General features: G+C 53.9%; 3 protein-coding genes across 9 annotated transcripts in view; 2 read left to right on the plus strand and 1 right to left on the minus strand.

Moving 5' to 3' along the window:
* Positions 1-763, plus strand: part of MYO1H (myosin IH) — a 52,389-nt gene extending 51,626 nt beyond the window's left edge. For 3 of the 4 annotated variants that reach the window (XM_058158183.1, XM_058158182.1, XM_058158181.1), the window contains one exon: positions 32-761. In XM_058158183.1, coding sequence (XP_058014166.1) covers positions 32-55 — 24 coding nt within the window. In that variant the 3' untranslated portion in view covers positions 56-761. Of the gene's footprint in view, positions 1-31 lie in introns of all 4 variants that reach the window. The other variant, XM_058158180.1, reaches the window with a different exon arrangement.
* Positions 764-1,333: 570 nt separating this feature from the next.
* Positions 1,334-7,831, minus strand: KCTD10 (potassium channel tetramerization domain containing 10). Of its 3 annotated transcripts, none has more exons than XM_058158219.1 (7): positions 7,714-7,831; positions 6,760-6,973; positions 4,970-5,139; positions 4,555-4,641; positions 4,200-4,252; positions 3,818-4,013; positions 1,334-3,473 (listed from the first exon to the last, which is right to left on the minus strand). In XM_058158219.1, exons 1-7 carry the CDS (start codon positions 7,714-7,716, stop codon positions 3,255-3,257), a joined length of 942 nt encoding a protein of 313 aa, XP_058014202.1. In that variant the 5' UTR covers positions 7,717-7,831; the 3' UTR covers positions 1,334-3,254. The 3 variants fall into 3 exon arrangements, with proteins under 3 accessions (XP_058014202.1, XP_058014204.1, XP_058014203.1); XM_058158221.1 differs by having other exon boundaries at positions 6,760-7,103; positions 7,714-7,815; XM_058158220.1 differs by lacking the exon at positions 7,714-7,831 and adding an exon at positions 7,202-7,433.
* Positions 7,832-7,934: 103 nt separating this feature from the next.
* Positions 7,935-21,947, plus strand: UBE3B (ubiquitin protein ligase E3B). 2 transcript variants are annotated; one of them, XM_058158212.1, is made up of 28 exons: positions 7,935-8,074; positions 8,500-8,675; positions 8,777-8,945; positions 9,190-9,304; positions 9,569-9,628; positions 9,876-9,980; positions 10,102-10,198; positions 11,249-11,334; positions 11,605-11,687; positions 11,807-11,912; positions 13,260-13,380; positions 13,726-13,903; positions 14,112-14,281; positions 14,559-14,726; positions 14,997-15,168; positions 15,262-15,380; positions 15,506-15,620; positions 16,024-16,123; positions 16,374-16,493; positions 16,582-16,758; positions 16,844-16,954; positions 17,186-17,323; positions 17,643-17,708; positions 18,293-18,351; positions 18,519-18,701; positions 19,133-19,244; positions 19,506-19,598; positions 19,826-21,947. In XM_058158212.1, the coding sequence occupies exons 3-28, from the start codon at positions 8,785-8,787 to the stop codon at positions 20,015-20,017; spliced, it is 3,207 nt and encodes a 1,068-aa protein (XP_058014195.1). In that variant the 5' UTR covers positions 7,935-8,074; positions 8,500-8,675; positions 8,777-8,784; the 3' UTR covers positions 20,018-21,947. The 2 variants fall into 2 exon arrangements, with proteins under 2 accessions (XP_058014195.1, XP_058014197.1); XM_058158214.1 differs by having other exon boundaries at positions 8,589-8,675.
* The last annotated feature ends 92 nt before the right edge of the window (positions 21,948-22,039 follow it).

Here is a 22,039-nt window from a genome sequence, read left to right on the forward strand (position 1 = left end):
AAATAATTCTTTTTATCTTTAAACCCCAAAGGTGTCGACCAAGATAAAGTCCTGATGGGGAAAACCAAAACAGAGGGTTCTCCGTTAACTCTGCCTGCTTGGAAAAGAAAGTCCCTGAAATCAACTCTACGGAGAATTGAGGCGGTCTCCTTCCTAAACCTACTCAGATGTTGATGCCGTCAGGTGGCTGGAGTTGAGGTCATTTGCATCTTTTTTTTAAAAAAAGTGAATCATGTCCGTCCATTAATCCTAGACCCTGTAACAGCCTCAGTGAGACCCTTTCCCAGAACTGATGCATAGATTGAGGCCTGAGTGTTTTCGTGATCATTTGCTTCAACGTTCCAGTGGGCAATAATTTAACCATTAACTGCACCACACAGCCCCAAGCCCTGGTTTTAAAATGCAGAGCTCCAGAGAAGAAACTCGGCGTAAAAAAACGAAGGACTCCAAACGCCGTTTCTAAGCCGGACTGGAAAAGGAGCGATACGGCCGGCCAGGAAACTCTGCCTTGTGTCTCGAGTGAATTCATTTTTCAACCAAATTTTCGGCAAAATTAACAGGGGCCGGTTTGTGAAATTCAGACTTGAGGTTCTTACTTCCGAGACAAGCTAGTAAGTCCCGGAAGGTAGTTCTGTTCCTGGAGTTACGACCCCATGTTATTCTCTGTATTACAACCTGTGATGTATTTATGAAAAATTAAATTAAAAAGGTGAAAGGAAAATTCACTTTTCACTGGCCAGGCCTCTCCACGTCTGCTAGTCACCTCAGACCCAGGGGCATTATTTAAAACGCCAGACAGACCAGTTTCCAAGAACGGTTCCCTCCCTCATTTCTCAGTGGTCTTCCAAGGCTGAGGACTGAAGGGGGGGGGGGTGTCTGCAGAATCAGCCACAACACACAGACCTCCTTGGGGGGCGGGGGGAGAGAAACGCATGGCAAGCTTGATCCTTGAAGGGTCATTCCCAGAGGAGTGCAACTTGGCAGAAGCTTCTCAGCAGCCCAATCTGTGACGCTGAGGACAGGAAACCTCCTGTCTCTGGAGAAAAGTGGCTTCTGGCTCCCAGTAGCTAGTAGTAAAGCTGTGTTCTCTCCCACCACACCCCTTCGTAGTTTCTCTTCTGACGCTGACCGCTCAGTGACAAGCATAAGCTGGGTAAGTTAATGACTCAACAGCACATGGGAACTGCGCTTCTATCGGAACTGGCTGCAGGTACTTTCCTCTACCCAAGAAATTTAGGACCTGCTTCAGTGCTGTTGCTCACGTCTCTGCTTCCTGCTACAACGCTTGGTTTTGTTCCCTGACCTCTTTCAAAAAGACGGTCTTAACTCAGGATGCCGAGAGAAGCTGGAAATAGGAAACACATCCAATTTATTTTCCGTATTTAAAATCTGTGTCCAACACGTAAACGCTTACACACACACACCAACAGAGGAGGAGGAAGTGATTCTGCACAGACTCCTTTAAAGAAGGCAAGGGTGGGTTTCGAGCGTCAAAGCAGGTGGGGAGGGGGCTTGTTTTTCAACCCGTCTGTTTTTCACAAGACCCAGGGCTGCCTTGAGGCCAGGAAGCAAAGGCACTGCTTGGGGGGTAGGATTTTCCTTTGGCCGAAATTGTTTTTGGAATTAGGATTGCACAAGGACAGTCTAGAAACCAAGGTCCATTCTGATCCCTCGCTTGGGGGAGGGGGAGGGGGCTGGTCAAAATTGCTTAAAAAACCAAAAGTTTGCAGCTGCTCTTCTTTCTTGGGTTGGGGGTGCTGGTTATCCCACCCCAGAAACATTTCCTCGCTGGTCCCCTTGACCGATTCGGGCTCAGCAGCACGGCTGTTCCTTTCCCTGGGATGGATTGTCCTCTCTACCAGCCTGGCCCAAGAGCCCCTCCCTCACCCTAAGAAACAGCCAGAGAGAGGAAACTCAGGGCACCCCACCCCTTCCTCTGGGTGAACCGAAAGCTTTCCAATTCAGCAGCTCAGGAAGAGAATCCCGTGCAACTCTGGAAAAATAAATATTTCAGGGAGGCCGTTAATAGGCAGCCAAGGATCCACTGAACGACTAACATACAGTAGCACAGCCATTTTGGTTTGCAGCATCTTTCAAGAGTTGCTTTTGGGCTACTCAGATTTGCCTCCCTAGACTTTGAAACACACAAAATAAAGCTGACAAATCTTTTTTTTTTTCCTTAAATGGAGACGGGAATAAGCCAATTCTGGACTTTGGTTTGCAGCCTTTTTGGAACATCTTAACTCGGCCGATCTCCAGTCAAAACTTAAAATCTTTGGATTTCCTGCTCCTTAAATTACAAATAAGATTTCTGCCACGGAATAAAGGATTGGAGAGATGCAACGGAAATCGATTCAAGAAGGAAGGGACAAAAGGCCTTCTCGCCCCACCTGCTGCAGCAAGATTGATTCTGTAGATTCCCGCCAGCCAGGTGCTTCTCATCTACATGGGGGCTTCGGGATGGGAGGGTGGGAATGGCACACGGTATGGAAGCCCCGGGCAGAAACGGCCAGCTGTTCTCCCTTCTTGGGCCCCGTTTCCAATCCAAGGTGCTCTAGTGCCTCTTCTGGACTCCCAAGGGGCCGAGAGCAGACGCCTAAGGGGTCTCACTGCTGGGGACTTGCGTTCTACGGCTTCTAATTTACGACGGTACAGCCGGGCTGAGCCTGCTGGTCCCAGAATATCGGCCTCTGAATGAAGGAGACGGAGTCACACACAGACACGGCAAGAAGGTCATTGCTGGGAAGATGAAGCCTTTGGTCTTGGGTCAGAAGATGGGGCTGGCGAGTGGGGAGGGGGCCACAGGCACGCTTTGCAACATCTCCCAGAAGGCAAGATGGGAACCAGCATCCTTGGGGAGGAAAGTGAAGGAAACGGGACGTTCCCACCCGTTTGCCCTCCTGCAACAGGAGAGGGAACACCTCCCCTGGCAGGCTCCCCTCCTTGGGTGGCCAGGGGGCTTAGCCACAGCTTTTCTCCCTGGGGATGAAGGCTCATCCAGGAACCTCCCCTGGAGGAGCCCACTCGACTGAGAGGCTGAAGCCAAACGGAGGCTACCCGAAACAGGCTGAATTCAGAAGTGCTGCAAAGGCCGGGATCTGCACCCCGAACTCAGTCACCGGGGGGACAATCCGTTTGGGTGCCACACGCTGCATTGTTGAATACCGAAAATACTCTAGGTAGAAAAGGACAGTCCAGGCAGCAAGCCGGAGGCCGGCTGAGTCAGAGGGAGAGGGCTGGCCCGACGCAGCCCCTCACTGGTGCATGTGAGTGCGGTCGTCGGGGCGCTTGATGTGGATCCGGCGGACCCTCTCGATGCGCTCTCGCTCCTCGTCCTCCTCCAGGTGGTGGGAGCGCCCGGCCGCCCCCCCGGTGGCCTCCAGCAGCGCATTGTCGGGACCCCGGCCGTCCTGGGCTTCATAGAGCAGGATGTTCAAGGTTTCCTCATAGATTCGGGCTTCTGGGAATTCAACCTGGAGATGCCAAAGGGGATGGGGGGGGGGTTAGACAGACCCCCTGCATGATCCTTTCTGAGCAGGGTGGAAGGGGGCAGAGGGGTGAAATCCAGCAGGTTCTGGAGAACCGGTAGTGGAAATTTTGAGCAGTTCGGAAAACCGGAAAATACAACCTCTGTCTAGCCCCAGAGTGGGGCGAGAATGGGAATTTAGAAATATCCTTTCCCTGGAGTGGGGTGGGAATGGAGATTTTGCAGTATCCTTCTCCCACCACGCCCAAGCCACACCCACAAGCCACACCACGCCCACCAAGAACCGGTAGTAAAAAAAATTGGATTTCACCACTGGAGTCAGCCACTCACTTTGGTCTGCTTCTTCTCGGTGGCGTACACAATCGAAGTGCAGCACACTTCCGCAATCTTGCGTCCTTGGCCGTAAAACGACCAGCAGCAAATCTCGTCTCCCAGCACATCTTTGATGAAAAGGACCCGCCCATTGAAGCGCAGGGAGAGTTTGTCGAACAGCTCAATGTTCTTCAGCATGTTGTCGTCCGAATTGCTGGCGGGGTGGGGTGGGGTGGGGGTGGCAAAGGACCCAGAAGGGAGAGATGAGGCAATGCTCTTAATTAGCCGGTCCCTCTGCCCCCCCGGCTGTTTCACTCCCCTCCTTTCCGCCTAACAGGGGTAACTGCCCCCTTTGTCCCCTCTCCAAACTCTCCCCTTCTTGGTACTGAAAATGCTTTACCTGGTGTAGGAATATTTGTTATTGCTTCGGTTGTAGAGCAATTTTACTGCTGGCTGCAAAAACATGGAAAGCAGATAGGGGGCCTTTAGTTCCATGGGTCACCACTAGGAGTTGAAGGCAATCTGGCCCCCTACAGGGGGTGGTTGGAACTGCAGAGGTAAACACCTGGAGACCAACTGCCCTCCCCGCCTCTAAGAGCTGACCACTGTGAAGATCTGGTGGAAGGGAAGAAGCCCCTTGGGGGGATGACCATTCCTCTCCCAGTTCCGGGGGGGGGGGCGGAGCCACTAAGAATAACCGGAAGACACCCCCCACCCCCAGCTTCGGAACCCCGCTTTAATGCGAGGCCTTTTACCTTGTTGGACGTGGCTATGAGTTTCTGCTCTTCCTTGGAGGACGTGATGATGGGCACTTTGCAAAAAGCCTCATAGACATCTTTGTTCTGTGAAAAGAAGAGGACGAATTGGAAGGGACGCGAGAAGATCGGGCAGAAGCTGGCCCTTGCTTACGGTGGGCAAGTCCTCCCTTCTCTGGCCAAGCTCAGGAATCCTGACAGACTCTGTGGCTTCCAAAAGTTTTCCTTTAGAATAGTGTTTTCCAACCTTAGCAACTTTAAGATAGGTGGACTTCAACTCCCAGAATTCCCCAGCCAGCAACGCTCCACCCATTCCAGGTGGGAACCTCATCCACTCCCCATCAGAGAGGTCCATGGGGGGGGGGGGCAGCAAAGCAGGGAAAGGCTGGCTCCAGAGCACCGACAGGAGATTTACCTGAAGGGCTACCTGGCACTCATCCACCAAGCCTTGCACCAGGTAGTACTTGGCCTCGGCCAGCAGCTCCTCAATCTCTCGCCGGCTCTCCGGGAGGGGCACGGCGCCATCGCGCAGGTAGTTTAAAATGGTTCCAAAATGTTTGCCACACCTGTCTATCAAAATCCAGCCTAGGAAGAGACAGAAAATGCAGGCACAATTGGAATGCAGTGTCTGAGCTAACCCTAATCCTATCCTATCCCTGGCTTGTTTTAACTCTGAGCAGTTCGGCTTCGTCATGCGGCCAGCAGCCTCAAAAGCAGCCAGCTTGGAAGAGGCCAGCATCTCTCATGAGGGCGCCAGTTTCCATGAGCTCAACTCCTTTGTGGGCAGAGACACAAGAATGTTAAGGGAGGGGAGAGGATAAAAAAATGCGTAAGGAGGCCGCTGGTCTTTGACAAATAAGGGCAATCCTGGCTGAAGAATGCAAGGGCGGTCTTAATTTAAGGGACTTAAAACAGCTAAAATCGGATTAAGCTCTCAATTCTGCAAGCTGTGAATTTCATTCCAATGGAACCAGAACTCATTTGTTTGTTTTTTTGGAGTCAAACTGTAGTAACCTTTTGAGGGGGGGATATTTGAATCTGTTCTTGTATCCTTACGATTTATATTGATATTGTTTCCTGATTGCTTATTTGTTCCCTATGACTATCGTTAAGTGTTGTAAGTGCTGTACCTTGATGAAGGTATCTTTTCTTTTATGTACACTGAGAGCATATGCACCAAAGACAAATTCCTTCTGTGTCCAATCACACTTGGCCAATAAAGAATTCTGTTCTGTTCTGTTCTATTCTATTTCTCTTAGTTTAAAATCCTCAAATGCAAACGGTTGAACAATCTGTTGAATTGAGATTCTCTTGTCCCAGTTTCCCTCATCAGTTTTCAAATGATCGTAGCAAATCGAACACTTTCCTTGAGATTGCACATCAGGTATCGTCCACAGGTCTGCTGCCTAACTCCCTACTTTGCTTTTACGACAAAGTGTCAAAACACCCGTCTCCTCTCGTTTCTCACTGCTGCCAGTCAGTGGGAAGCCTCCCCTCCCCCCCACCGCAACTTTCTCCTGCTGTGCCGTTCAAAAACAGACTCTACTCTGCACAGACAAAAAGCTGCTTTTTCTCCAAATGAAGTCTCAAAAATCACACCAGTTTGTACAGTCGTTGGAAATGAGACGGGCAGCAAATAAATTTCATAACAAATAAATTCAGAACACCTTTTGGGAGCACCTTGGGGCCATTTGTGTCCAGGGGAAACCGCAGGAGGAGTTTGGTCACAAGAACCGGGCAGGAAAACCCACCCTGCGAATGGCTCCTCATCAAACAACTACCTGTCAGCACACGAAGCCAATGGCAGCGCAGGTCTCCTGGGCTCTGCTCGCAGGCTTCTGCTGCTTCCTGGGGAAGCAGCGCAGTGGTGGGTTTCAAATTTTTTTTACTACCGGTTCTATGGGTGTGGCTTGGTGGGTGTGGCAGGGGAAGGATACTGCAAAATCCCCATTTCCTCCCAATCAGCTGGGACTCGGGAGGCAGAGAATAGATGGGGCCGGGGCCGGCCAGAAGTGGTATTTATAGGTTCTCCAAAATTTCCACTCCTGGTTCTCCAGACCTGGTCAGAACCTGCTGAAGGCCACCTCTGAAGCAGCGGGCAGAGAAGCATGACCTCCGAGGAGCAAGGAACCCGCGGCTCAGAGCGATTCTGGAGGGTGGCCTGAAGCCCCCTTGACCCCAAAGCCCCCCCCCCCGCTTCTTTACCTTCGCTGTCCGTGAGGACCTCCATCCGGCCGCTGAACATGGCCTTCAGCATGGTGTCCTGCTTGGTCAGCGTCTGCATGGTGGTGTAGTACAAGGCCCCTCCGATGTTCAGCTTCACATACTTGGAGCTGGGACTGCCGCTTTTGAAGGAGGTGGTGCGGGTGGTGGCTGCTGGCACGGCGGTGCTCACCACTGTCTCTCCGGACATCTCTTCCTGGAGGAGCGGCAGAGACCCTTCAGGGGGAGCCCAGCCCCCTCCCCAGGGGCAGAAGGGGGCACCCAGAGGGCAACCGGCCCTCCCCGCTTCAGACCCAGCCAGGCCAGTGACCGGCCTCCCCTCCGACCTGCAATTAAGCCCCCTTCATTCATTAATTAAGGCTCTTTGACACCACCACCCGCCACCCCCCCCCCGTTCCTCCCCCTCCTCTTCCTCTCCCAGCACCGGCGTCGCTTTGGTTTCCTGGCTCGGACTTCTGGCCTCGGATCTCTCGGCCGGCCGTTAAGCGAGTCGAGCTTTCCTGCGGGCGCAGAGGCCGTTTCCTCGCCTGCCATTCATTCCTCCGTTCCCGGCTCTCGGGGCGGAGGGGCCTCTCGGGGTCGCCCGCCCCCCCCCGGGCCGAAGATCCGGAGGGAGCCCGGGCCGGGCAGGGCACCGGCGGGAGGGTCCAGGCGGGGGGCGAGGGAGGGAGGGAGGAGATAGCGGCTGGGCGAGGCGGCCTCCGCGGAGAAAAACCCCGGAAAAGGGAGCCAATCCCGCCCTGCCCGCCCCTTCCCGGCGGGGGCCGACTGGATGCCCTCTGGGGGACCCCTCGGTGCTTCCCCTGGACACGATTCTCCCCCACTACCACCTCCCCAGGGGACCCCACCCGCCAAGACTGGCCGCCGGGAGGAGACCCCCAAGGGAGGAGAGGGGGCGACGAGGATTCCCTCCCCGCTCGCGGCGCCCCTCCTCACCATGAACAGCCCGCGAGGCTCCCTCCTCCCCTCGGCCAGACGGTCCTCCTGGGCGGGGCAAGGAGCGGATGACGCAGGGCGCGCGGAGTGGGGGCGGAGCCTCTTCCCGCCCCTCCACGGGCCGGAACTCGGTCTCGCGGGGCCGCGTTTCCGGGCGGGCCGCGGGCACTCGGAGGTGCTTCCGCTGCAACGGCCGGAAGTGGTCCTGTCCGGCGTAGCTCTATGGTCCTCGGAGTTCCGCGGGCGCTCGGCGGGGGGAGGCCGAGGGATGGGGGGGCGCGCCGCCGAGAGCCTCGACCCGTAGCAGCCCCGCAGCCCGGCCGGAGCCCCCTCGCCCCTCGCAGGCCTCGCCGCCAACACGGTAGGACAGGCGGGGCTCCTCTGGCGGCTCGGGCCTGGTCACCCGGGGGACCCCCAGGAGACCCCTCCCCCACTGGGCTGGTGGGGGAGGGGGAGAGAGTGGCGTGGAGGGCTGCCCCCCCCCAGAGCCTCCCCCCCCCGAGACTCCCCCCCCCCGAGCCTCCCCCCCCTGTGCAGGTCAATCAGGACCCTCTTCTACCCCCTTCCTTCCTTTTTTCTTTCTCTCCCTCTCTCTTTCTCCTTCCTTCCTTCCTTCCTTCCTTCCTTCCTTCTTTTCTCTCCCTCTCTCTTTCTCCTTCCTTCCTTCCTTCTTTTCTCCCCCTTTCTCCTTCCTTCCTTCCTTCCTTCCTTCCTTCCTTCCTTCCTTCCTTCCTTCCTTCCTTCCTTCCTTTCTCTCCCTCTCTCTTTCTCCTTCCTTCCTTCCAGCCTCTCCAACTGATGCGCCCATTGAGAAGAAGCAGCCAAGAAATGTGATGGGAAGCTGCCTGGCATGAACTTGTTGCTCTCCCCAACAGCCAGAAGAAGCTGCCGTTTGGAGCGAGCGTGAACCATGTTTGTCTATGGGTGACCTCCAGGCTCTTCTGCAAAACACACCTGCCTGGGTGAGCCCCTCACCAGAGCCGCCTTTCTGCGGGGGGTGGGGGGTGGGATGAAAGGGTGGGGGGAACAGTCCGAGCGATCCTTCCTTGTCTCTTGTTCGCAGAAGCCGAAATGTTCAGCGCAGCCCAATCATCCAAGGCCGAGTTCCTGGACAAGGCCCGGCAGGCCCGGGAGGAGCGCCGGGAGCAGAAGGAACGTGAGCAGGCTGCGGTGCGGATCCAGGCCCTCGTCCGAAGGTTTCTGTGCCGCTGTCGGCTGCAGCGGAAAATCAGGTGTGTATAGCTACGGAGACAATGAAACTTTACCTGTGGCAGGTACCTGGGCCTATGGAAAAGTTGTCCGTTGCCATCTGTGAAATCCTCCAGTCCCAGAGCAAGAGGCCTGGGAGGTAATTTGAGTCGGGATACGGAGCCCCAGCAGCTTCCTGGGTTTCTGTATCCAAACTCGACGCCTTGCCTGCTACACTAGAGGTACCTGTTGCTGGGACTTCCTTGTTTCTTCTCCTCTTTGGCCCAGGAGCGAAGTGGATAACTTCTTTCACACCAGCGGTCCTGCCAAGAAGATGGCCCTTTCGCTCTTCAAAATCTCCCGGAAGCTGCTCTTTATTATCAAACTCCCTCAGGACAAAGAGGTATTGCGCCTCTGACTCTTTTGCAGAGATTTGGACTCCCGGCTACTCTCGGTATTGTTGGGGAGGGGGCATCTCTAGGGGGTGGGTCCCTTTGTCTCCTCGTGGTTGCCCTTGGACAACAAGTGAAGGAAGGAAGCAAGGTCAGAAGCTTTCTGTGGTTTGAAATAGCCATTTAGATTTAGTTCTGGGGAATCGGAAGTAATGGTGGATTCTGGTAAAGGCTGAATCTCCTCTCACCTTGAGTCTGTTTCTTGTTCTCTGTAGAGATTTGAAAAGCTGTGCCGCTGCATCCTTAGCAGCATGGAGGCGGAAAACGATCCTAAGGTAAGCAGGTTCCCTTTTCACGAGATGAGAGTGCACCTGTGCATTTGGCTGTATATTTTGCCAGAACCAAAAGAGAAGCAAGGAACTCTTTTCAGTGGCAAAACCACCGCTACACCTTCTCCCAGGACTATTTGTGGCTGTTTGGAGACATTTCTTTGTCTCAGAGGCTTGACCTCTCAATCCAGTGAAAGGAGGGGGACTTCCCCCCACTGGGCCAGGTTACTCTTGTGACCCTTTCGTTTTGCAGGTGTGGTACGTATCCCTTGCACTCTCCAAGGAGCTGACACTCTTATGGATCCAGCAAGTGAAGGATGTGCTGTGGATTTGCTGTGAATTTCTGAAGCTGCTCAAGGTACAGACAGGTCCAATTCCTGTAGCGTGGATGTTTTAGGGGTATTCCCCCCAACCCAACCCCCCCGCTCTTAGCTTTTCGGTATTTTCCTTTTCAACTCTCTGGGGGTTTATTTTTCTAGCCAGACATCTTGCAAGATTCAAAACTGGTAAATTTGCACCTCACAATGCTGGTGACTTTTACGGACACCTCTACCTGGAAAATCCTGCAGGGAAAAGGTGCGTTTGCAGAATTCTGCCTCTAGATACTACTTTGTTTGCCCAAAAAAGTGCCCCTTGTTTCTTCTTTTCTATTCGCTTTGTCATATTGGCTTGCCAAGGGTCTCTTCTCTGACAGTGAGGGTTAAGCTAGGATCTTTTTGCTTACGTTGGGAGTTTTCAACTCAACGGCTTATTTTATGTCATTTTTTTAACCTTTGCTGATTGAATTTTTTTAAAAGTATATTTTTAAAAGTATTTAGCTTAATGATGTCTCTTAATCTGTTCAATAAAGTATAAATCCTAGAGGCTAGGGGGAAAAGTCCAAGTAGACCACACCTCTCAATTGGTTCTAGTTGCTGAAACAGACACCCTCCCTGCCCTCCCCCAGTGTTGTGACCCAGGCCCAAGTAGGTAGTAGGAAACTCAAGTCAGTGAAAAAACAAACTTTATTCGAACAGCTGAGAATTAATTCATTCTCAGCATACTTCAACTAAATTAAAGCAAATTCCTCCCGACACAAATTCCTCGGTCCTATCGCAACCTTGGTCCAATTAGGCAAACTGCCAAAGGCCTTTCTTGGCAAACGTTCAAAAGTCATCGATACAAAAATAAATGCAAGAAGACGAAGCTACCAACCTTGTTTTCCGGCAAAGCCCAAACACCATTTCTGGTCTTTTAAACCTTATGGGAGGGGCCAGTCATCTCTTGGCCCTACTCCCGAGTCATCCTCTTTGCTTGAGCTGCTCTTCTGGCAGCTCTTCTCAGGCTCCTCCTGTTCCTCTGCCTCACTACTGTCAGCCTCTGGAGGCTCTGGTGTCCGGACCTGACTCCCTGATGGCCCTAGCCCCACCTCAGCCTCCAACGCAGAGCCCTCATCCGGGCCTTCCCCAGCCTCCAGGACTGGTCCATGTTCTTCCTCAGCCTCATCGCTGTCCGACTCCATTGCCGGCTCCGCAGGCTGCTGGCATACCACAACACCCAGCTTTGGGGAGCACTTAATAGGAATGAGGTGGCTGGCCACGAAGGGAAGAGTTGAAGCTGAGACCTTCTCTCTGGATCCTTTTGCAGGAGAAGCCCTACGCCATGCTATGAATCACATCTGTGCAAATATCATGGGCCATCTCAACCAAAAAGGGTTCTACTCTGTGCTCCAGGTTTGTTGGGGTCTGGTTGCTGTTGCTGTAAATTGCTGCTGGAAAAAGAATAGAAAGAGCTTTATGGGGATTTTTTCCATCTGCTCATCTCTGTTTTGTGGCATCCAGCTATGATTCCTTCCTTTAGAACAAGGGTCTCCAACCTTGGGGCCTTGAAGTCCCAGAGCACTGGGAATTCTGGGAGTTAAAAGCCCACAAGTCTTAAAGTTGCCAAATTGGAGGCCCCTACTCTTGACCCTTAAACGCATTTTCAACTTTTTTTTTCTCCAGATTTTGCTGACAAACGGCTTGGCAAGATCTCAACCTTCCTTCTCCAAAGGCACCTTAACAGCGGCTTTTTCTCTTGCACTGCGGTAAGACAAACAGCTGAAGCCGCGACTCGGTTCGGGTCAGGAGGCCCTTTAAGTGGTAGCGCTCCGAACTTCTCGAAACCCTTGCAATATTTTTCTTTTCCTCTCTCCTCCCACCCCAGCCCGGTGGTTGCAGCTCAGTTTTCCGACAATCTCTTGCGATCCTTCTTGATCCACATCATGTCCGTGCCAGCCATCATGAGCCATCTTGCAACACTTACCCCGGAGGTAGGCAATTCCTGTCCAGGTGAGAAGAAAAGAGGAGGTGACCGGTTTGAAGCCTCCTTTTTTTTCTAGGATTCCAGAACGCGCCTGGTTGTCCTGCATCCTCTCCAGCAGGGTTTCTCAGCCTTGGAAAGTCTTAAGACATGCATGTGACTTCAACTCCCAAACTCCCCAGCCAGCAGAGAGCTTGGGAGTTGAAGTCCACAGTCTCAGAGTCGCCGAGGTTGAGAAGCTCTGCTCCACAGCCGTCTCGTTTTTGCCATATGGATCGTCCTCAATATTGGTGCTTTTCACGAGGTGTGAAAGGGAGTGAGCTGCTTGCACACTGCTGTACAGAAAAGCCGGCAGGAAATCTTAAGGACATGTTTGTTTCCCTTTCTTGGCCAGAGCCAATCAAACAGAGTAAACTTTGTTAAAAAAAATTTTTTTTAAATTTTTTTATACCCCGGCAAACACATAATACATCAGTTGTTCCGTGTGTCATCTCGGTGTTTCTTCATTGATTTCTTCTTCTTCTTCTTGTTACGCCTCCTATCTTCATTTTTTCTTTATTGCACTATCACTCCCACGATACAATACTTTTACCATTCTCTCATTTAACAATTTATTTATCTATATCTCTTTTCTAACCGATGATAAAATTGTCCCCATACCTTAAAATATTTTGTGTCCTCTCTTTAATTATCAAAGTTATCTATTCATTTCTGCACAATCTAATTTTTTTTAATTACTTCCCCTTCCGAAGGGATTTTCTCTGCTTTCCATCTTTGTGCAAATATTATCCTCGCTGGATTATTACATGTATAATCAAATATACATTTTCTTTACTGATTTTCTCTGGATGGATACCCGATAGGAACAGCTCAGGTTTTAAGTCAATGTGTTGTTGAATCATTTCTTCTAACCATGTCTTAATTTTACTCCAGTAGTTTCTAGCTTCTGAGCATGTCCACCACATATGATAACAGGATCCTGGCATCTGGTGGCATTTCCAACATTTAGCTGATTTATCTTTAAGCATTTTTGCCAATTTTTCCAGGGGCATATGCCATCTATAAAACATTTTATATTTATTTTCTTTATATGCAGTGGACATTGTTAATTTATAATTTCTTTCCCATAACTGTTGCCATCTGTCTAGCTCAATTGAATGTCCAAAATTTTTTGCCCAGGCTATCATTGTTTCCTTTACTTGCTCGTCTTCTAATTCAATACCAAGTAAAAAATTAATAGATTTTTAAAATTATTTTATCCTCTGTTCCTGTGAGTATCCTATCCAACTCAAACAGAGTAAACTTTGAAAGGCCTGGGGAGCTAAGCCTGCTCCATCAACATCTGCTTTCCTTTCAGCGCCTGGCAGTGATGGAGTCCCAGGATCTCCTGCGCAAGTTCCTGCTGTTCTTGAGCCGGGAAGAACAATGCAGAGATGTCTGCGTGTGTCTGGAAGGAAGCCACACGCTCTGCCTTCTGGGTAAGATCCCCAGGTGGCATGATGCCAGAGTCGGCACTTCGCCTGCAGCGTAAGGCAGAGGGGCTCTCTAGGAATTAGGGAGACCAAGTTGCCCTCCAAAGGGAGTTTTCTCCCTCCTCCTAAAATCCAGGCAGGATCCGGCCACAAGTATCCCTTTGACAGCCACATTTGTGATCCTCTGCGCAGACTCTGTCCCTGCCCTTGGGTCCAAATGGACGCGAGACTTCTCCCAGCCCGGTTGTCGCATGCAGGGGGCAGGCTTTGGGGGCCAGGGTGGGGATTGGGGCAGAGCTCTCCCTTTGCCCCAGGACTGGTTTGAAGGCTGCGGCGGCGGCTGTTTCCCAGGCAACCTCATCTTCTTGGGTTCGCTGAATGAGAAGGTGCTGCAGGAGGAGACGAGCCCCTTTGTCAGCGTCCTGACCCACATGCTCTGCTACTGCCAGCAGTACGTCTCGCAGAAGAAGTCCAACCTCACCCACTGGCACCCGGTCCTTGGCTGGTTCTCCCAGACGGTGGATTACGGGTAAGCACCGCTAGCGAGACCTGGCAGGAGGCTCCAGGAATTGAAAAGGCAAACGTCTTTGAAATACGTTCACTAGAGCGGGCTGCCTTTTCTGACGTTGGGACCCGCTGGAGGCGCTGGATTTGCCCCTCTCGGTCCCTGGTCACAGCCGCTCGCTCGCTCACTCCCTCCCTCCCTCTCCTCCTCTTCCTCGCCTCTCTTCCCCCAGCTTGAACGAGTCAATGCCGTTGCTCACCAAGCAGCTTCAGCACCTCTGGGGGGCCCACATGATCCGCATCCTCTTCAGCGACGTGCTCAGCAAAAAACTCCTGGAGAGCCAAGATGCTTCTCGCCAGCCCCTGCCAGCCCCCTCCCCGCAGAACAGCCTACCCGTGAAGAGTGAGTAGCGATGAGTAGCATCCCCCGGGGGTCCCCGTGGGGTTCCGTGGCCAGTGAACCTCAAACTCAGCAACTTGAAGAATGCTCCAGTCAGTGTTTGTGGACTTCAGTTCCCAGAATCCCCCAGCTGAGGAATCCTGGGAGTCTTGAAAGTGACCCTGGGTGGGCTACCCACCTGCTGCTACCTCTGAACTGAGGTTTCTGAGACAAGGAGCATCTTCCCTCCAGCTTTTCTCAGGGTTTGTTCCACCTGGCTTGCATCTTTGTCTCCCGCCAGGCCTCTTCAGGCGCGCCTTCCAGAAATCGACCTCCGTTCGCAACATCCTGAAGCCCATCGGCGGCAAAAGGGTGGACTCGGCAGAGGTGCAGAAGGTGTGCAGCATCTGCGTCCTGTACCAGATGGCACTGACCACCTTAACGCAGATTCGGCTGCAGATCCTCACAGGTTGGTTTTGGGGTGCTGGGGGGGTGTCAGTTTTAGGCGCTCCCGTCGGGTTATCTAGTGAAGCGAAACTGATTGACCTTGCCCTCAAAAGTGCCTGGACTTCGCTCTGGCTGCCTGCAAAGGAAACCTTTGTCCTTGGGGTTTGTTGTGGGGAGGGGGAGACTTTTCAAGAGATGGGGGCGTGTTTGAAGAGAGGAATCGGTTAGAGCCTGGGCCAAAGGAAGAAGGCCCGATCACCTCACTCTGGCTCTCCTTCTCTTCCCCTTCCAGGCCTCACTTACCTGGACGACCTCCTGCCCAAGCTCTGGGCCCTCATCTGTGAGCTGGGCCCCCAGGGGGGGCTGAAGGTCTTCCTGGACTGCTTGAACAACCACACCGAGGAGTCCAAGCGGCTGCTGGCGATGCTGATGCTCTTCTGCGACTGCTCACGCCACCTGATCACGTAGGTTGGGGGCAAGAGGGGCCCTGGGAGGCCCACCCCTCCCCCGTATGGATAACAGTGCAGCCTTTTTCCTTCCCCCTTTCACCCCCCCAGGATACTGGATGACATTGAAGTCTACGAGGAGCAGATCTCCTTCAAGCTGGAAGAGCTGATCACGATCTCCTCTTTCCTGAACTCCTTTGTCTTTAAGATGATCTGGGATGGGATTCTGGGTAAGTCCCTTGTGGGGGGCAGCGGCCCTTTCCCTCCCCTCCTCTACGGGGGTTGGTGTGTTTGCGGAGAGACGGGGCGTGCGGGGAGCCTTCTCTCAGAGAGGCCGTCTTTCTCTCGGCTGCAGAGAATGCTAAGGGGGAAACCCTGGAGCTCTTCCACTCGGTCCACAGCTGGCTGATGGTCCTCTACGAGAGAGACTGCCGGCGGCGCTTCGCTCCGGAGGACCACTGGCTGCGCAAGTAAGCGCCCTTCCCTTGCTGGGTTCCCTCCATTATGAGCCGGTGCTCACTGGCCCACCGATCAGTTGCTGAAGGTTTTTTTTTTTTAATTTGAATTTATATCCCGCCCTTCTGCGAAGACTCAGGGCGGCTTACACTATGTAAGCAATAGTCATCATTCATTTGCATATTATATACAAAGTCAACTTTTATTGCTCCCAACAATCTGGGTCCTCATTTTACCTACCTTATAAAGGATGGAAGGCTGAGTCAACCTTGGGCCTGGTGGGACTCGAGCCTGCAGCAATTGCAAGCAGCTGTGTTTAATAACAGGCTGTCTTACAGCCTGAGCCACCCACGGTTAGGCCCGTCCCTTTCGCCTCCGGCTGATTTTTCTATGCGGTTCGTATGTTGTGTCGTTTAGGGACCTCAAGCCCAACTTGCTGTTCCAGGAGCTCGACAAAGATCGGAAACGAGCCCAGCTGGTCCTGCAGTACATCCCCCATGTCGTCCCCCACAAAAATGTGAGTGGGCACTGAGCCTGGGGCAGGGGGGTCCAGGAGGTGACAGGCCAGGGCTGACCGTTGGGAAGGTCCAGGCCTTGAAACAGACACGGCCGTCCACCCTCCGATCCAGATGCGGTTCAGGGGGATTTAAGGCCAAGGCAGGAAGCCCCGTCAGCATCTCGGCCCTTGGGAGGGCTCTGCTTGCGGTCTCTACTTTGCAAGCCCAGCAGGGCACTAAGCCACGTTCTTCCCTTCCCCCGAAATTTAGCGGGTTCTTCTCTTCCGCAATATGGTCACCAAAGAGAAAGAGCAGCTGGGCTTGGTGGAGACCAGCTCTGCGTCGCCTCACGTCACCCACATCACCATCCGTCGGTCCCGCATGCTGGAGGTGAGAGGGGTGGGCTGGTGGCCCTCGAGCGCTCCTTCCCTTCCCCTCCTCATCCCAGGGGCCATCTTGACACACCCACCCACCCCAGGATGGCTACGAGCAGCTGCGCCAGCTCTCTCAGAACGCCATGAAGGGCGTCATCCGGGTGAAGTTTGTGAACGATCTGGGCATGGATGAAGCGGGCATCGACCAGGATGGCGTCTTCAAGGAGTTCTTGGAGGAGATCATCAAGAAGGTCTTTGACCCGGCCCTCAACCTCTTCAAGGTATCCGCTCCAGGGCTGGAATTTGGGGATGGCCGGGGGGGCTCCGTGTCCAGCTTCTCAGCTCTCCTGCTCTGTTTCGGCACAGACCACCAGCGGGGACGAGAGGCTGTACCCCTCCCCCACCGCTTACATCCACGAGAACTTCCTGCAGCTCTTTGAGTTTGTTGGGAAGATGCTGGGAAAGGCCGTTTACGAGGTAGGCTGAGTTTCACGACTGGCTGTTCTGCAGCACTCTTCACACGGGCCAAGGAGGGGAAGATGGGGCCAGTGGAGAAGGGCACCTAGGCTGGGAGGATGCTGGTAACTGCAGTTTTCTTGCCCAGACGTTTCATTACCCAAACCAGGCAACGCGATCAGTGCCGATGATGCTTCCTAGTTGGGCAATTGCTCATTTCAACCCAGGGCTACGGATAATTCTCCTTTCTAGGGAATTGTGGTGGATGTCCCCTTTGCCTCTTTCTTCCTGAGCCAGCTGCTCGGCCATCATCACAGCATCTTCTACAGCTCGGTGGACGAACTTCCCTCGTTGGATTCCGAGTTCTATAAGAACCTGACCTCCATCAAGGTTCACTCCCAACTCTTGTGGCATTCCTTCGGCCCCCGGGGGGGGGGGGCAGCTGCTGCCGGGATGCGAGAGGCTGCAGAGGGCGGGTTATACCTAGCAAAGCCACTTGCCTTGTTGTTCCTCATCACACATGACGGGGCACAATAAGTGACCCGCAGGAGGTATTCAGCTGTGCTGGGGGGGTTTGTAAGAGTTGGCCTTCCCCTGGGGCAGGGTTTTTTTTTTATAAGACTAAACCGGCCTGGGTGTTGGGCAAGTTCTGGTGACCCGATTTCCTGCAACTCCTTAGCAACGTAGCTGCTTTCTTGTCCTTCTGCAGCGCTACGAAGGAGATACCAGTGACCTGGGCCTCACCCTCTCCTACGATGAAGATGTGATGGGCCAGGTAGGGTCAGAGCAGGGGTGAAATGTAAAATTTGTTACTACCGGTTCTGTGGGCGTGGCTTGGTGGGGGGATAATGTAACTGGGTGGGCGTGGCCAACTTTTTTTTCTTAAACTTTTAAAAGTATTTTTTCTACGGCCTCTTCGGCCGAAGAGGTTGTAAAAATATGTTTTTAAAACCTCTGATGATCAGGCAACTCAGCTGGGATCGCCAGAGGAGCCTTTTAAAAGCTTTTAAAGGGTTCTGGGGATCCCAGCTAAGCCGCGTGATCATCGGAGGCTTTTTTTTTTTTTACTTTTAAAAGCATTTTTTGGGCTGAAGAAAAAATGCTTTTAAAAGTAAAAAAACAACAACTGATGATTGTGCAGCTCAGCTGGGCATGGGGGAGGGGGCAGGGATTTTTGCTACCGGTTCTCCGAACCGCCTGCCGCCATCGCTACCCAATCAGGCGATCCGGTCCGAATGGGGAGCATTTCATCCCTGGGACAGAGGCCCCTCGAGCAGCACCTGCTTTCCAGGTGTCCCATCCCCGCTTCTCCAGTAAAGGCTAATTTCTTTCCTTCCTCCCCAATTTTTGCCCCTCTAGCTTGTGTGCCACGAACTCATTCCAGGGGGAAAGACCATCCCAGTGACCAACGAGAACAAGTGAGTCTGACTTTCACCCAGCCGCTGCCTTCGCTGCGAAACGCCTCTTTGCTTGTTCCACCCTTCACCCCCGAAGACCTGAGCTGACGCCGCAAAGGGCTTGGGGAAGGCCTTTCCGGGGGGACGGGCTGCGAGGCTGGAGCTCAGCTCTTCCTCTCCCTGGCCAGGATCAGCTACATCCACCTGATGGCCCACTTCCGCATGCACACCCAGATCAAGAACCAGACGGCCGCCTTCATCGGCGGCTTCCGGTCCATAATCAAGCCCGAGTGGATCCGGGTCTTCTCCGCACCCGAACTGCAGCGGTTGATATCTGGAGACAACGCCGAGATCGACCTGGAGGACTTGAAGTAAGGCCGGGGCCGGGCTGGGTCCAAAGCCTCGACTCCTTCCGCAGGGCTGGGTCCCTTGTGCTGCCTGAGGTCTCCAGTTCGGCTGAAGTGAGGATTGAGAGCATGAGAGGCAAAGGCTTTGCAACGCAACGTTCAGGAGAGAGATGGGGAGATTTGACAATTGGGAGGGGAGGCACAGAGATCTGGCGGTGCAGTCCAGCACTTGGGGAAAGAAGGCCGGGGGAGTGGGGAGGGGGGAGAGAAGAGTCCAAGGAGGGGGAAGGGTTAAGAAGCTGCCGGTCTGCCTGGGAGCCTCACCTTCTGAGGCAGGCGCTGGGTCACATCCCGTTCCAGCAGGAGACGGGAATTGCAAAAGCCGCCTCTGGCCCTTTCAAGGGGGGATTCTGCCCCGCCTGACATGTTTGGTTCCCTCTCGGTTGCCTTTCTAGGAAACACACCGTCTACTACGGGGGCTTCCATGGCAGCCACAGGGTCATCATCTGGCTCTGGGACATCCTTGCCAACGATTTCAGCCCCGATGAAAGAGCCATGTTTCTCAAGGTAAGGGCAGCCGTGTCGCACACGTGTGCATCTGCGTGCCCATGGGCAGCGAGTGGGAAGAATTCCAATCCTGGGGGGGGCCTTGTTTTAAGAAAGGCCGAGGGAACCGAACAGTGACAGCGGCCTGGCCTTCCCAAAGTCCTCCGCACCGAGTGCTACAATCTCACCCCCAGTGGGGCTCTGTGGGGCAACCCCCTCCTCTCCAGTGACAGTGCTGTGTCCCACTCTTCAACTGCCCTCCATGTCTCTGTTGTCTCTCAGTTTGTTACCAGTTGCTCCCGGCCGCCACTCCTGGGCTTCGTCTACCTCAAGCCTCCCTTCTCCATCCGGTGCGTGGAAGTGTCGGATGACCAGGTGTGTGGCTGGTGGCGGGGCAGGGACGGTGCCTCCCGAGCCAGTGCTTGTGTTCCCAGGCAAAATGCAGCAAGCTGGCGTTTCTGTGGGGCAGACCCAGAGCCCTCGGGCACCCTGGGACGTCACAGAGGAAGGAAAGGAGGGGGAGCCGGGCACTCTGCTTGTGGGATTGGGGTTCAGCGACTTCAGCTGGTGAATCCCCCCCCTCTTATTCCTGACTCTCTCAGGACACGGGAGACACCCTGGGCAGCGTTCTGCGGGGGTTCTTCACCATCCGGAAGAAGGAGCCGGGGGGGCGCCTGCCCACCTCCTCCACCTGCTTCAACCTCCTGAAGCTGCCCAACTACAGCAAGAAGAGCGTTCTGAGGGAGAAGCTGCGCTACGCCATCAGCATGAACACGGGCTTTGAGCTCTCGTAGCAGCCCTGGCGGGAGAAAAGGGCCCGGAGGCCAGTTGGCCAGACAAGCAGCGCCTTCCCGGAGCCTTGGCCAGCAAGGTGGGCCCGAAGCCCTTGGGGCTCCGGTGCCCAGGTAGAAAAGGAGCTGCCCCCAGCACTGCTTCGCTCCTCTGAGACCGCAGCTGGCCTGCCATTAAACGTAGCCTTGCCTGCAAACCTTGTGCAGTTACCCGTTGCGGGCAGGGGGTCGCTGGAGGTCGTGCCGCGTGGAGGGCTGGGCAGGTCCCTCGTGTTAAGGCCCCCCCCCCCGGGTTGCTGCGGAGGGCTGGGCCGTTTATGCCATCTCGTCTCTTCCTCTGCATTGCCGAGACCTTCCCGTCTGCCCTGGTCGAACTTTCCAGCTGCCCTGGGCGCGCTCTGGCCAAGCTCTTCCAGGGCTCCCATGTAAGAAGCCACCCGGGCCGAGTTCTGTCTGCTGAATCCAAGGCCCTGGCATGGTCCTGCTCAGAGGGGACGAGAGATCTGAGTTAGCAGCAGCCAGAAAACCTGTTCCTCACTCAGCCTGCAAGGCTACCTTTACCTCTTGACCCCAAAGTGGGAGTCCTTGTCCAGCCTAGTTTTGTTCTCTTGAACTTCTGGCCAAAGTAGTTTAGCTTTGGATCAACTTTTCTCCAAAGACACCCCCCCCGGGCCCTCCCCAGCAAGGAACAGGGAACTGTTTTCAGCTTCCCGAGATGGCTCTCCCATTGCAGCCTCTCTAGTTGCGGAATCCACCGGTCAGCCCAGGGCGGGGTGACCCTGCGGGAAGGCCTGGCACAGAAGGCGCTCGAGTGCACTTGGGCCGAGGTGGGGGGGAGTGGTGATTGGTGGGGTCTTTCAGCCCCAAGAACGAGCACCTAGGCAGAGGTGAAGGGGAACCGCTGGGCAGGCCAGGGTGGTCCTGTCTGTTCTCTCAGGGACTTTGTTGTTTTGAAGTTTAGTTTGGCTGCTTGTGGAAGGAGGCACTAATTGCAGGTGGGTTTAGACCAGGGGGCTCCCAAAGTTGGCAACTTTTAAGACTTGTGGACTTCAACTCCCAGAATTCCCCCAGCCATTAGGCTATGCTTGTCAACTTTGGAGAGCCCTAACGTAGGCTGAAGTGAGCATTTGCACCCCGTCTTGCTCTTGGGGCAGATCGTTCCGTCGTCCTCTCGAAGTCTCCCAAACCCCATGGAATGAGCTTGGAGCCTGTGGAGGTTCCGCTGTCTGTGGGTCTGGTTGCACTCCGGAGCGTGTGTGCATGTGTGGATGTACAGATTTTGAACAAACACAAGAGGCTGATCAAGAAAGGCTACCCTGTGTTTTTCTACCTTTTAAAAGAAACTGGATGAATCTGTCCAGAGGAAAACGTCTTTTGCTCCCGGTCCAACTCTATTAAGCGGTGGTTTCCCACAGGGGGTCTGCAGCTCAGCATGTCCGGGGCCGGATTGTGATCCTTCTCCCAGGTAGCTGCACTGCTTGTGTGCGAGTCTTGCTTATTTTAGGAAAACAGATTACAAACCTCAACCTTTTCCACAAATGTGAAATGTGAAGAAAGAAGAGTCGGTTTGTAACAAACAGTGCAAGGTATTTTGAGAATGTTGCTTTTATTTAAGTCCAGTTCTTTTTAATTTTAGAACATAGCTACTGCCTTGAAATACAAACACCCCCCCCTCTTTAATTAAGGGCTGGGCCCAGACAGGATCATAAGCGTGGAGCTCTTCTGGATGCTGGTTCACCCAGTTTCCTTCCTGATTTTCCGTTGGGGATTGTGGGTTGTTGACCTGTGGCCGCCACTGCGGGCCTCCCAGAGAAATGTTTCAAATTGCCCTCTTGGAGGAGGGGGTGCAGTCTCCTCCTCCCCCCCCCCGCTTCTGGTGCCCTCCTACCCACTGGAATCCGGGAGTGGCCAGTCCAGACAAGCCTGGCAACAGCTGCCCATGGCTTCCCACAACCTTCGAAGCGCAAACTGGGGCTTTGCAATGCACAGGCCCCTCCCTCACGCATTGCGCTGTTGCTCAGGTCT

Source organism: Ahaetulla prasina, chromosome 15 (genome assembly GCF_028640845.1).
Source record: "Ahaetulla prasina isolate Xishuangbanna chromosome 15, ASM2864084v1, whole genome shotgun sequence".
NCBI classification, from domain to species: domain Eukaryota; kingdom Metazoa; phylum Chordata; class Lepidosauria; order Squamata; family Colubridae; genus Ahaetulla; species Ahaetulla prasina.

What these genes read in the sequence shown, in the direction of transcription:
- KCTD10 (XM_058158219.1), bottom strand. An exon ending in TCATAGCCACGTCCAACAAG is followed by an intron (nt 4,253 to 4,554) that starts GTAAAAGGCCTC and finishes ATGTTTTTGCAG; the next exon opens with CCAGCAGTAAAATTGCTCTA. An exon ending in CCGAGAAGAAGCAGACCAAA is followed by an intron (nt 3,474 to 3,817) that starts GTGAGTGGCTGA and finishes TGGCATCTCCAG; the next exon opens with GTTGAATTCCCAGAAGCCCG.
- UBE3B (XM_058158212.1), top strand. Translation starts at nt 8,785, where the DNA reads ATGTTCAGCGCAGCCCAATCATCCAAGGCCGAGTTCCTGGACAAGGCC. An exon ending in TCGGCTGCAGATCCTCACAG is followed by an intron (nt 14,727 to 14,996) that starts GTTGGTTTTGGG and finishes TTCCCCTTCCAG; the next exon opens with GCCTCACTTACCTGGACGAC. An exon ending in TGCTCACGCCACCTGATCAC is followed by an intron (nt 15,169 to 15,261) that starts GTAGGTTGGGGG and finishes TCACCCCCCCAG; the next exon opens with GATACTGGATGACATTGAAG.